At 39.4% G+C, this 14,294-nt stretch overlaps 1 protein-coding gene across 6 annotated transcripts in view; it reads right to left on the bottom strand.

The window, feature by feature from the left end:
* Positions 1-14,294, bottom strand: part of LCOR (ligand dependent nuclear receptor corepressor) — an 86,315-nt gene that overhangs the window by 35,239 nt on the left and 36,782 nt on the right. For all 6 annotated transcript variants that reach the window (XR_010081302.1, XM_063405480.1, XM_063405484.1 and 3 more), the window contains 3 exons: positions 9,816-9,948; positions 5,043-5,330; positions 2,086-2,179 (listed from right to left, as the gene is read on the bottom strand). Coding sequence is in view for 5 of the 6 variants with exons in the window: in XM_063405480.1 (XP_063261550.1) it covers positions 2,086-2,179; positions 5,043-5,330; positions 9,816-9,948 (515 nt within the window). In the remaining variant the exon portion in view is untranslated. The remainder of the gene's footprint in view (positions 1-2,085; positions 2,180-5,042; positions 5,331-9,815; positions 9,949-14,294) is intronic.

Here is a 14,294-nt window from a genome sequence, read left to right as displayed (position 1 = left end):
TACACAGCCCTGAATCTTATTTGATATAAAGCATGGCTAGGAAAAGGAAGATGTAAGCTCCAACTGTCATCCAGATCAAGGGTTAGCAAAAAAAAAAAAAAAGAAGGCAATATGCATTTTAACCATTTCCCTTTCATCACAAGTGTTCTTTCTATGAAACTAAGTACTATTGCTGCAGAGAATCACATCTATTTTAATGCTTAGATTGTTTAGCCCCCTGTAGTTATTAAGTCACATTGGCTTCAAAATCCACCTCCAAATTTCTCCATGTTCAGCGTACAAATTAACTAAGAATCTATTTTAATACTCTGGGACACTATACTGGTGTAAAGGCCTCTGGTTAAGTCAGCATTACTTAAGGATAGGATACATAGTACTGAAAAGCTACATTATTATTTTTAACATCACACTGGGATTACAAAGTCTTTAGAGAAAAAACATCCACTGAAAGAACCTGGCATGTAACATACGCAATGCTTGATACACATGCTGTTCACTCCTCTCCAGGATGCAACAAGTCATAGGATGTGCACAACAAAAGTCAACAAGGATTCAGAACAAAATCCAGAGAAATGGATCAAAGTTTGCAGTTCCAGAGAACCTCTAGACAATGTGCATTCTCCACCCCTTCTACAGCATGTATCAGCATCACAATGTGCACCAGTGATTCTACACCTAAATGAATGTCATACTGGCAGCTAATAAAGGATTACACCCAACTCAGTGATGCTAAACAAACTGCAGCCAGCCTCTTATACCACACACCTGTACAAGTAAGCACAAGTGCCAGTATGCCACATCTGCCCTGGACACACAATGCTGAGCAGGACACTGCCAGATGCTGGCCCTGCTCTCCCTGTGTGTTGGACTTTGGCCCTCACTTGATTCACAAACAAGGGAACAAACAGTATAGAGCCTCAGTGGCTTCTCCTGCCTTCCTAGGAAAATAAAGATAGAAATAACCTGTTCAGATTAAAAGGGAAATGCTGCTAGGGAAGGTTTATGCTAAAGAATTGTAAAAAGTATTAAGACTAAGTTTTAAATAAGGATTCAAGGTTTTTAAAATAGAAATATTAAAAGGAAAAGTAATCTTGAAAGGAGAAATCTGAGACAGTAATATTTTTCCAAAAAGAAATGCAAAAATTCAATCAGCTGTTGTCGGTACACAGGATTGGTGATAGAAGAGGGTTACTAGTTGAGATTTTCAATTTTTTCAAAGGCTATCATAAAGCTAAATCCAGTAATTAAATAGCACTTTAAACCATATCCTATTTCTGTACTTCAATAAAAAATGATTTGTTCACAGTAGCTTCAAAGATAATCAACACCCAAAACCCCTCTTAGTCCCAGTCAGCCTCTCCAGCAGAAACCTTACTAAGAGTAGAGGGTTTCTAAATGTATGCAAATAGTGACTATAAGAAGTACGAAACCTAGAGGGTTTTTTTTTTTATTTAACAGTATTTCACACCTTGAACCAATTAGGTAAGAGTAGTACACCGCATAGTTTGTGATTGTTTTTTAAAAAAACTTGTTCAGTACTACAGAACAATTGCAAATCCAAACTACCAGACTCCCTGCCTCATGTCCTTTTCTAAGTTGTGGTTTATAGCAGGAAATACTAACAAAAAGAATGCAGTGATTTAAAGCTAATTCAGCATGGTTCATCACCCAAATCATTGTTACCTCTAAAATAACCTTTCCTGTTAGCTAGCTTTGCCCTAAGTGAAATGAAGTCTAAATATACTGAAAAACCTCTAAGACTCTTCATGCACTTAAATGAACTTGCATCTCCACAGAAATCACCTATCACTAAACCCAAGGAACAGGTAATGGAAAGATCTCTGGCTAAGTACCAAATTGGCCAAAATAACAGACATTAGCATCTTTAACTGCAAGTTAAACCTGTCTCAGTTGGCAACAACTCTTATTTGGCAGGTGGGGTGAAGGTATTCACCAAAAGTGCAAGTTGAAAACACATTACTCCAAAGGGTTAACACCAAAAGAAAGTTAAAATTAACAGGAGCTAAGCACACATTTTTAGTAAAAAACTGTTTTAAAAGGTCATAGTAAGTTGCTTTCTCTTACCCATTTCCTGAAGTACTGGAGCACCCTGGAGAGTGACTCAGAGAGGTGCTGCCAGCACAAGGACTCTTCTTAGTGGATAAATCAAGCACACCGTCTGTAGAGACAAAACAATGACTTCAGTGTTTGAAGAAGCAGGATCAGCCATGCTGATCTTGTCTTCAGCTGAAAAGACAAAGCAAGTCTTCTGAGCTGAAGTCATTTTTAGCACACAACATTTTTTGGTTTATTGTATTTTTAAACAAAATAAGGCTTGGATTTTTTTTGCAATATGGTTTACGTGTGACTTCAATACAGTCTTCAGAAATCACAATAAAAATTAACAAAATTAAAAGTGTATCTGTTACAAGAGACATAGCACAACAAATTACCTACAAGTGACAGTTCTGGATACAACAGAGCCTATCACATAACTAACTCTCAGTGGTCCAGAACTGAGACAATCTTCAAGATTTGTCAACCTGAGATATTCCCACCTTAAAGGGAGGCTGCAAGCCACTATTCAGATTTTTTTTTTTTTTAATCCAAATCTCTTGTAGGAAAATTCACTGAGAATTTCATATTGGAAATTAAATGAACACACATATAGATGTGAGATGCCTTCTCACGTAGCAGCCAACTTCATCTTTTTCACGTCCCCAATGGGTCCCTACTGGAAAAGCACTGCCTTTCTCCTCTATTGTGTCATTTTATTCCCCTTCTTCCACATGTCAGAATGGTTTTCCTCTTAGACTGCTTCTTCCACTTTCACTAATGGCTCTTCCTCACGCTCCCTCCATGCTCCCCTGCAAAACCCTTAGGTAAACTCTGCATTTATAGGCACCAGAAAAGGGAGCATGATTCACCAGAAAAGCCTTGCTCCTGCTGCACTGAAGCAGCTTGAAATTCTGGTCATTTTAGTCAGGGCAACATTGTCATTGAAGCAGCCCAGCCATCTGAAGTTCCTGGAAACTTCGAAACAAGGAATTTGTGAAGCAAAGATAAATGACACCTGTTGGCAAGGTGAACTCGAGACATATCAGAGCTCCTCACTCATTCCATCTAATCAAGCGAGTATCACCCAACACAAGAACAATGTAAGACAGCTTTCAGATTGCTTAAAGTTCTTATTTGACATATGGAGAAAAAACATGATAAACAGGGAACTAGAATTAACTTACGGAAAGCTGTTCCACCCACTGCATTTGGGAACACACCATAACCCAAACTTAAGCAAGCAGAAAATTACATTTTCTTTTTGAACAACACTTATACAGGCACAAGAGGCACAGACTGCATCAAGTCTTTCCTTCTTTTCAAGAGGCTGGACAGCACAGGCAGCTGCTGGAGGCACTTCCATCTATGCTGCTTCTCTCAGAAGGGTCAGTATGACCCAGAAGCCCCTGAAGGGAAGCAGAGCCAACCTCACACCCCAGGGAAAAGCTTACAACTACTTGGGTTCCCCTCAACCCACTAGAACAAAATATAGCACAAAGCACCGCTAGCAATCTTTCATGACAGCCTCTGAAATCTCTCATTAACAAGTTTGGCAAAATCTCTTTCCAATTACATTAAATGTAAATTGGGAAAAATTTACATCAGCAAACAGATTACTGTATAAGTCAATATGCACATGTTCTACTTTCATAACAAGTGTTATGAACATTATACATTATCTTACAGCTTTTTCCATCACATGGTAGCTAAAGAACAGTTCATGTATTTCCTTTTTTCTTCACCATACCATCTTCTAATTAAAAAGGAACAAAGCAAAACTGATTTTTTTCCCTCTTTCTTTCAGCAAAATATTAAAAATGAGACCAGTTTCACATTTATAAACATACATGCAAAAGACACTCACAAAATGCATTTATAATAAACACAGCTAGAAACAAATGCCTATCAGCTAACTGTACAGGTCTACATTTCAAGAGAGACACTATTCAACCTCTCACTGCAGTTTGTAACTGAAGTGCAACGACAGCTTTCAGTAAAGCTGTAAGTGCAATTTGTGTCCAGATGTCCAAGCTGCATATTACCAGACACATAAAATTAACCTGTTTACAAAAAGCTTCATAAACCAAATTTAAAAGAATAAAGGGATACCTACTCTTCTGTCCTAGCTAGAAAAGGCTATTTTTTTTTTTGCAGGCACCTTTTCTGTTTGCAGATGGACAGCCTACTGTGACAGAATGACTTCAAGCACTAACATTTTTCTGAAGAAGGGTAAAGGGTCTAATTTCAATCAGTACAATACACTTAGGATTCAACAGTTTCAGAAAAGAAAAGTTCATATACTATATCACTCATACAATTTGCTTTTTTAAAAAAAAGGCATTTTTGATGGAAAGCAAGGTTTTTGAATTAAAATAAGCTCTGAAACACTGTTACAAGTTATTCAATCTGTGCTCTGCAGAACAAGTCTATTTTTAAGGTAGAAAAGAGACATTTCTTCCAAATGCACAAACCTCGAAGTTTAGTGCACTTCATGGGTATCATTTTTATAGCCTTCACAAAGCAATTTCTCACAGACTTTTAACAGATACTCTTCTCACACCATGACCAGAAAGAAAATAAATCAGCCTTTCAGTCAGACTGTGCACTAATCTTCAGAGAAGAGACAACATTATGATTTTCATGACCACATGAACTTCTCTTATCAGCAAGCATGCAGTCTATTTTGGCAGACTGTTTCTTGCAGCTCCCAGTAGGAACAGCACATTTATCCTCAGGGTCTAGAGCATGTCCATCCCCTTTGCCCTTCTTTAGAGAAATCTCTCATGTCCATGGGTCTACATTCTTTCAAAAAGTCTTTTCTCTCCCAGCCACACTGAACTAGTAATTATTTTATTGTAAAAACATCTACTGCTTTTCCACTTTACAAACTTATGCAAAAGTGCAACCTTCTAATTGTCTAGTTCTGCAACAAGAATGCCATTCATGGACTGCCACAGGATGCAAGACACTGGTAAGAGTCCTACCTTGTTCACTAGGTTCTGACTGAGACTTTCTGACAGTAAGGTCCAGAGGTGAGTCTTGGTCAGCCATGAGCAGTTTGCTGAGCACAGGGTTCTGAGCAGTTGCAGCCGTGGGAGAGGAGGCGACCAGAGATGCTTTCAGCAGGCTTTGGTTCTTTGTGCTATTGGGCTGGCTGGAGTCCTGAGTAGAGCTATTTTTTGAGGTATATTCAGCAGCAAACTGTCGGATCATTCGCTGCATGATCTCACGGGCCACTAGGGGAATATTGGGGTCAGAGACCCTAGGACTGTCTGCAAATATTAGAGATTTCTTTTAAGGAAGCACTTTAAGTAAAACAGCTTTTATATTAAGTCATTGTTTATTTACGAAAAATAATCCAGGGAGAAAAAAAAGTCAAAGATAAAATAGTTTCTGTAGAAAATGTACTTTAGTCTTAGAATACCTGAATAAAAACCATTGCTAATTCTGGTACAGCCTTCCCAAAATAATACTTTGCTAAAAGAAATACACAATCTCATATTTTGTTTTAAAATATAGATATATTCGAACAGACCTTTAAGAGGTATGGAAATGGAAAGGAGAGCTTAAGTGCCAAATAATGGAGCTCATCCAAAAATATTGAACAGTGGAAGAATTGCATAACTTACCTGCAGCTACAGAAGGATAAAATGGTGAATAAAGTTGCAGCACTCCCCTATAAGTTTCCTGAGAAATAAAGCCCTATAATTCTGATCATTTAAAATTATTCACATGAAGATTAAATGTTCAAGTGTCTTCCATCTCATTCTATCTATTCCTTTTGATATTTCTACCATTGTAATCAATGCAGGATCAGGAATTACCCAAAGAACTTGCATATATACAAAACCCCAAGATGTGTCACATGACAAGCAATTCTATTTCTAGAAGAGCTGTTAAATCTATTAGTAATGGATGTGAAATAGAACAAGTAAGCATTCCAATTTACTTATACGAAATAGTGTATAAATAAAAAGCTATCTGGGCATGTAGGCAACCCAAAAATTTATTGACAAAAATCACTGGTTTAGACCAGCAGTAATTTGTGATGTGAAAGTAAATCTATAACTCCTAAATCACAAAAACTAAGTCCTGCCACTTCACTTGAAACACTGTGTTCCCTGGCCAAATCAGTTTTGGGTTTATTAAACAAACAAACAAACCTTCACCCCAAAAACCAAAACAACAACAACAACCAACCACTCACAATACCCCCAAAACACCCCAAAGCATAGACAACTACACCAGTATTCCAGAAATGGCTCAAAAAGTTTGATTTTCTATTACCGAAGAAACATTAAGGAAAAAACTATACAGCACAAGATCAAATAAATCTTTAAAAGCAGCTCTCAAGAGGGAACAACAGAGAAGTGTTTACTACCTCTTTCAAAAAAATTGCCCAGGTTGAAAGGTAATCGATTGAAATTGAGCTATTAGAAGCATTAGCAAAATCTTCTGTGGGACCTTTCAGTGTTAGATTTGCCTTTTGCCACCATTTTTGTCAAAAGCACATCAATCCAACAAACCAGCTTTACTGTATGTGTAAAAAATGACTGACATGAAGGTTTGAGCAGAGCTGCCCACAAATCAAAGAGCAGCAATAGCAGCCTGTTTCTTGATGAAACACCATACTGAGCTTTAAAAATTTATCAAGCCCAAATTCCTTTCTGTTAAGCACAGCATTCTACACCTAAGATCTTAAACAGTCACCACATATATTCTTACAGTAAATTTCTGTAAATCCCATAAATTTACAGGATGATTATGTAAACATGTAACCATTTTCTTTAAAACATCCTGTAGATTTTACTTGATGTTAAGTATCAAATACTTCAGTTTTAAGAAGTTACCAGAAAATGAGCCAAACTTAAATTTTGGTGTATTTGTAATCTCACTTGCTTCCCAAATGGTCCACAAGGACACTAGCCTGGAAAAGTGTGGAGGCTTTGTTCTGCTGCAGTGGCATTTCTTCTAATTTTCTAATCTCTTCACTGTAACCTCCTGAAGGATATAGAAAGGCTCTAGGGAGGCCCAGAGGGACAATTTGATGGCATGATCACAGAGATACCAACTGTTTGACATGTGCTTGCAGCATATACAAGTGGGGCTGGCAGGAATGCAGAGCTCTATGGCTTTTGAGTTTTCTGAAAGAAGATTCAGGCCTTTACTGTGCACCGTGTTCATATGTTCACTTCAAAAATGCTTACATCTGAACATATTTACACATTCAGAAATAAAATATTACATATGCCTATAGCCATGCATCCTTGTAATCTGCAGCTTCAAAGAATCAGCCCAGAAAGACAACTTTCTAGTGTTGTTCAAGATAAATGCATTAATCCAGGTCACAAAGCTCCATTTTCAAGCAGAAAAGTAGGTACCTAGCACATTACAGGCTTCTTGCTTAATGTAAAGCCTGAATGCTGAGGACTAAAGCTGTTAAAAAGTGAGTGGAAAATATGTGCTGGTGCCCCTCCAGCATCACTTGAAATCAACCAGATATTTATCTTGACTCCACCTGTCCAGGTTTTTTTAAGAAAATAAAACTAAAATTAACTAAAACACAGAAATTCTCAGAGAAGAAAAAATATAGCAAAAAATTATCAGGTATAAATAGTCTAAAGCAGAACCTGTGAGCTTTAAAGCCTTAATAGCTTCTGTGTATTTTTATACTGAAATCTTAAAAGGGCAGTATCAAACAAGGTATGATTTCATTAAACCAGAAGAAGGTCCTGTCCTGCCACATAGTAAAGGTAATAGACAACTAAGACCTACCACTCTGCTTTGACTGGAAAAATATGAATATTTGAAGGAAGCATTACTGGGTCAGAGTGCCAGGGAAACAAATTTCAGAGAAAGGACTAAGATTTATGGACAGTAAACCTGTTCAAAAAGTTTGCTGATCTTGTTAATTCCCTATTCATGTTCAGTACACGAATGTGTGGCCAGTGTTTAGAGAGTATCTGCATTTTCTCTGATCTACCTGGGCTACAAAATACCCATCTCAAATGTTACTGGCAGTGAGGATGGAAAGAAAAAAACTAATATCTGGCATGAAGCCAGGAGAGCTCAGCACCTCTGAGCAATGAAGAAGTATCAGAGTTCTGCCATTCTTTGTATCCTCTTTGGTATGACAGTGCCTTGGGATACTATGGCACTAGCATGAGTTAGATTTCAAGAAATCTAAATACAGGCAAGCTTGAAAATCATGCATTAAAGATTCAGAACTGACTTCCTGCCAGGCTTCTACCCCTCGCCTATTACTCAAGCACAGCTTTGTCCAAGGAGGGAAAACAAGGGTATATTTTTAAAAAAATCTCAAAGATTCTTAGACATCTGACATGTTTCATTATCTTTATTCTGGGTATCCAGCCATAGACAGACTATCACACTCTCCACTACCACACTGCAATATCTGCTGCTGGGTCCCCAATGAATTTAAAAACGCATACTTTCCTAAAAGACACACACATATCATACATAAAGATTTAAGTTTAGTGGTAAAGGAATGACGTCTTTAATAAACAATTTGGAAATGATGGCAGGACTTTCTTTTTCCTCACCAGAAAAGGCAATATGGAAAAAACGTGTATTTTCTTCTCTAGACTTCAGCTTTCTTAAATTCCTTCTGGATTTGAAGATAAATGGGATAAACTCAAAAGCAAAAGGAAACATTAACCTTACAAGAAAAAAGAAAACTTGAAAAGGAAGCCTTGGAATAAAGACATTATCTGAACTATCAGAAGTAATGCAGTAACTATCCTTCCTACCATCCTGCATGTATTACATAATGTATAGAAGCATCATAATGTATAGCTTGTATTTATTCATTTGAGTCATAAAAGAAAGGCTAAGATACTGTTATCTACTTAAAACACCTTTAAATATTTTGGTCACTGGAAGGAAGGGCTGAGGACTGGCTACAGCAATTTCTAATTTGTTAAACTGAAGCCTTGCATTGTCCCCCAGCAGATAGGTTGGAATTACTGATCTGACAGATTTTCTCACACATGGGTTAGACTGATAAGTACAATGTACTTTCATTCAGGATGCATTTAGAAGCAACCTCTGGATTCATGTTTCTCAGATTTGAAGAAAACAGTGAAATGAGCTCTGTGCCTTCCTTAAGAACACAGTTTAAGCAACAACTCTCTAGAAGATATTTAGGAGATTTTCTAGCACTGAGCATGTTCTCAGCATATTTGACAGCAATTCTTTTGCTGGTTATGTTTTGAATTCTTCATATATCACCCTTAGCACTACTCCAATATTATTTTATAATGTAGCTTGTTGGCATTAGGGGGGGTAATCATTACCAACAGTGAAAAGACTGATGACCTTTAAGAAAAACTGCATTAGTACATATCCCATCAAAATAAAATAAATATTTTTTAAAAAACACATTACCCACCTACTACCACCACTGCCACTTGACCTTTCTTCCAAACAGCCCACTCACCAAAACACTGGTTATGGGGAACAGTTCTGCGGGGTAAGAACTGAGTCATCTCTCCAAAAGTGAAAACACCAGTGTTCTCATGAAGAGATTTGGTTTAGGGTTAAACAATTATACTCTCTTCCGCTACTGCTACATTACTTGAGAGTCAATTTTTATTCTTGATAAAAATATATAAAGAAGATGACTGAAAAAAACTGAACATAAAACTTGAACATCAGATCTTTGATACCTACATTGCATGCAAAAAGACCATACAAGAGACTATTTCCCACATCCTCCTCCCCCCATTAAAACCAACCTTTTCTGTAAAAGACTGCATTGAGGAACTCTTCCGCTTGCCTTTCAAAACGAATGATTTTTGCTTGCTCTTGTCTAAGCAGAGATTCTTGTCCAGCTTCCGAGGCTGGCTCATCCAGACTGACTAAGTGTTCCTGCAAAGATATTTAATATTTGTAAGATCTTCCAGACTCCAAAATTAATAAAGTTCCCTAGGCACTCAATATTTTACTAAATTAAAAACTTTTAAGGTACTCAGCACAGAGTTGATGTTATTGAAATCAAGACTCGGTTTTTTTTGGCTGCATTTGAACATTGTACTTTATCCTGTTTTCTTGTTGTAAATTGGGCTGGTTTGAAGGTAAACCAGCAGGAGGAATTAACCCCACGGAAAGACCTTGCAAGTGATTTCCAGATGGAGCTACCGTTTAATAGGAAAGTTACAATAAAGGCAACAGTACAGAAACACTGCCATAAACTGACAAAGCCAGAGTTCAACTGGGTACCCTGCTGGTCAGGGTGGTGGTGGCAGTCTGATTCAATGCTGGTTGCAGTCCCATTGAAACTACAGATGTGGACTTGTCAAAGCAGTGGTCCTGTGGAAAAGGTCTGGTCCTCGTCTGGAGCAGTTGATTTCAAGTATATTGCATGCCCCTCCATGTGAAGGCAAATGGGACGTGCACTCTGCTGCCAAAGGAACAGACAAAAATCACTGGCAATGTCAACAGTTGCATGCCACTTTGCTGCCTTGGACTCCTGCTCGTACTGAAACTCCAGCACGGCTGGCACAGAAGCACTCAATGGTGGCATGATTTAATTCAGGCCACAGTAATCCACTGTCAGACTCCATTCTCCACTGGACTTACGCACTGGCCCTCTAGGGCTGTTAACAGGTGAACGAGTCTTGCTGACCACCCCTTGGAACTGGTGGGCTTCCCAGTTCAAGAATCATCTTATGGATGGGAATCAGTCTTGGTCAGTGCAGTATTGCCGACAGTGCACTTGTTCTGTGGCAATTGGTACCTATTGTTCTTCAGCTCTTAGCAGTCCCACAACAGAGGGGTTGTCTGAGAGACCAGGCAGGGTATTCAGTCATCTGATTTCCTCTGTCTCTAGAGCAGCTATCCTAAAAGCCCAGCAATGCCCATTTGGGTCTTGAGACAGTCTATGCCAAGGATGTACAGGGCCTCTGGAGCAGTCACAATGGGTTGTTTCTGCCACTCCTTCCCAGTCAAGCCCACTTCAGCGTCCAATACAGTCAGCTGCTGGGATCCCCCTGTCACCTCAGAAATGGAAATGGATTCTGATCCCACATACCTTGATGAAATCAGGGTACCTTGAGCATCATACATTGAAAGCCATAAACCTTTGTGGGTCAGACATGCAATGCCATCAGAGCCACAGATCCAATTGTCCAATAGATCCAATTGTCTCTTTCCTCCACCTGGCTAGAGGCAGGGCTCCTCTAATCCCGGTCATGGTAGACATTGCCCTCGTCCTGTAAATATAACTTTGAGGTCCCTTCAAGAGGGTCAGTCATATCATCATTCCTTTACCACCTGCAGTCTTGTCTACAAGAGACCGGAGCAGTGTTGACCCTAGATGAGCTTCTTGCAATCGTTGTTCTTTCAGTTCATATACTCAGGTGGCTAAGAAAGAGGTGGGTTTTCCATCCCACTTCTCCACGTCTTCTCCATTCTCCTGAAGGAAAACCAGAGGTTACCTCAGGAGTGTATCCTCTCTCCTTGGCTTAGGGACACCTGGTCCTAATGGCAGAGACTCTTCTTGGTTCTGGCAAGATGTGGTAAACTCCTTCCTTAAGCTCCTTCTTTAGTTTCCGGTTGGCCCTCTTCAATTTTCTCTTCCAAGCTCCAGATGTATTCAGCCAGCTTTGTTTCCAGAGACAAGACATGGGTGTGTAACAGGGCAGTGACAGCATCCTTGTAAATTCTTAGTTTGTTGAACAATGCACCCTCCTTGTCCTCTCCTTCCTTCCATTGCAGTGTTGCTATGTAGTAGGAGTATATTTCTGGTCCAAGCCATGAAAATTTCAACCACATTTGTGATGTGTACTGGACACCATCTTGGCTCTTAGGGAATCTCTCATCTTCCAAAAAAATGATCTCCAGCACAGCCCTTAGGCATTGGATACCTTGTTCCATTGTGCTCCACATTCCTCGGTGCACATGGATGTTCTCTTTACAAAGGTATCTATCCCTTATACTTGCCAGTAGCCACTGCCAAAGGCTGAGAGTTTCCTGGGTTCCCTGATCCCCTGGTCAATGACCACACCCTGGGACAGCGATCCCAATTCCCAGCATTGCCCAGCCTCACGTCCTTTCAGAATGGTGACATTATCTGCGGCATAGCAGTGGACTTGTTTACCTGGCAGGTGCACTCCCTCCACAGCTCATGCAGCTCACCCAGGGATAGAGACAGAGTGATGGTCTCCAGCTCTGTCTCTTCCAATGGGCTTGAAGGTCCTGCTGCCTCCTCATCAGTCACTATGCAGACTGATTTGCTTTTCAATTTCCTTTTCTGAACAAGGGCAACTGCTACTACTGACTTAGGCTGTCATGGCTCAGTGACAGTTTGTGTGGACATGGTGCCTGCTGATTTGTTTCTTTTCTCCTATTCCTCTTGAATGTGTTGGACTACACCAAGCTTGGTCCTGACTCCAAGCGTGGCGTATACAGCGCAGGCCATACAGAGAAGACAAAGCAAAACTAACAACAAGATTATGCTGTCCTTGACATTCAGACAGAACTCAATATTCTCAAAAACTGCTGTGTCAGGTCTGAAGGGCTGGAAGAAACCATTCTCTAATCTTCCCCCCATTGGTTGGGTGTGATTATTAATGAGGCCCAAGAGGCAGTAGGCCAGATCAGGACAGGTGAACAAAAAAGATCCACTGTCTCTGATGTTATCACGCAATAGACATAAAAAAAATAACAAAGTAATTTTCATACCATTCCCTGGTCTCAAAAGGAGCATCACAACTGGTAAATAGTTCCCCATGTGCAGAAAAATATAGAGAGCAAGGTACAACATCCATGTACACATGTCAAGCATCACAGGCAGTTTCTGTAATACAATGCAAAACTGCAATTCTGACTTCTCTCAGGATGCCGCATATTGGGTGCCAAAATATGTGCTGGTTTGAAGGTAAACCAGCAGGAGGAATTAACCCCACGGAAAGACCTTGCAAGTGATTTCCAGATGGAGCTACCGTTTAATAGGAAAGTTGCAATAAAGGCAACAGTACAGAAACACTGCCATAAACTGACAAAGCAGAGTACAACTGGGCACCCTGCTGGTCAGGGTGGTGGCAGTCTGATTCAATGCTGGTTGCAGTTCCACTGAAACGCTGGATGTGGACTTGTCAAAGCAGTGGTCCTGTAGGAAAGGTCTGGTCCTTAACTGAAGGTCCAGTGGTGGTTCCTCCAAGGCCCCAAACCTCAAAATCATACACCTCTCAAATCCAGGCAGGAATGTTCAGCACCTCCCCCAGGGCAAGAAATTTTACAATGGAATGATGAAACCCTATGAGACATATCTGGGTGGACTCCCCATATCCCATAGGATATTTGAGGGAGCCCTTGATTGTGCATTAGCAGAGATGCCCACCCTTAGGCTAGGTGTCACAAAGAGAACACTACCCCCAACTCACAGCTGGAGTATGCAGATGTTACAAAGGACCCACCACTAACAGTTCATTAGAAGGTGATGTAGGTGGTGGTACAATACATACTTTGATGACACCTTATATTGTAACCCAAGACATAAATGCAGTAGAAAACAGTAAGATTTGATAACAATACAGAAAATTAGAGTCCTTTATAAAGAAGAAAACATAGGTATTTTACAGCATTTGGCTGCATATCTCATATCTAGCACTTGTTCTTTGGCTATTATTTTTAGATCCAAGAAATAATTGTTGAAGGCAAAACATATGCAGTTCTCCTTAGTCTACACATCCTACATGCAAACTAAGCAAAAAATAACCAAGCATTATCAACAAGCAGGACCTTTTATGAAGAGGCTCAGTACTAGCTACTTTTAAGTGAAATATATTTAAGTTAGCTGTTGCAACACCTACAATGAAATAAAATCCATTCTCACAATTGGAAGCAGCTGAATAATCTCAAGAATATATTCAAGCTAGGATAATTAAGCACGTGACACATCAATCCAATTCCAATTAAGGCCGGATACATCATTCATTTTAAATACATTTGAGAATAGAGAAGACAAAGTTACAAAAATACAAAATCTAAATGCTTAGGTTCCACCCCCAGATTCACACACCTTTGCTCATTTCTTTCAGTTTAATGCCTTGCTCCTGCTCAGGAGAAAAATCTCTTTACTGGCCCTCTCCTTTCACTTTAATTTTAAACTATAATAAAGATACAACTCAGTGGGAACAGAGTCCAGTACCACCCTGCCTCACCATAAACGAACGTATTTTATATTATTCATATAAAGACAACGTAAGAACAGT

The sequence above is a fragment of the Prinia subflava genome, chromosome 9 (genome assembly GCF_021018805.1).
Source record: "Prinia subflava isolate CZ2003 ecotype Zambia chromosome 9, Cam_Psub_1.2, whole genome shotgun sequence".
In the NCBI taxonomy this organism is placed as follows: Eukaryota; Metazoa; Chordata; class Aves; order Passeriformes; family Cisticolidae; genus Prinia; species Prinia subflava.
Note: the sequence above shows the minus strand (reverse complement) of the source record. Positions and strands in the feature narration are given on the sequence as shown.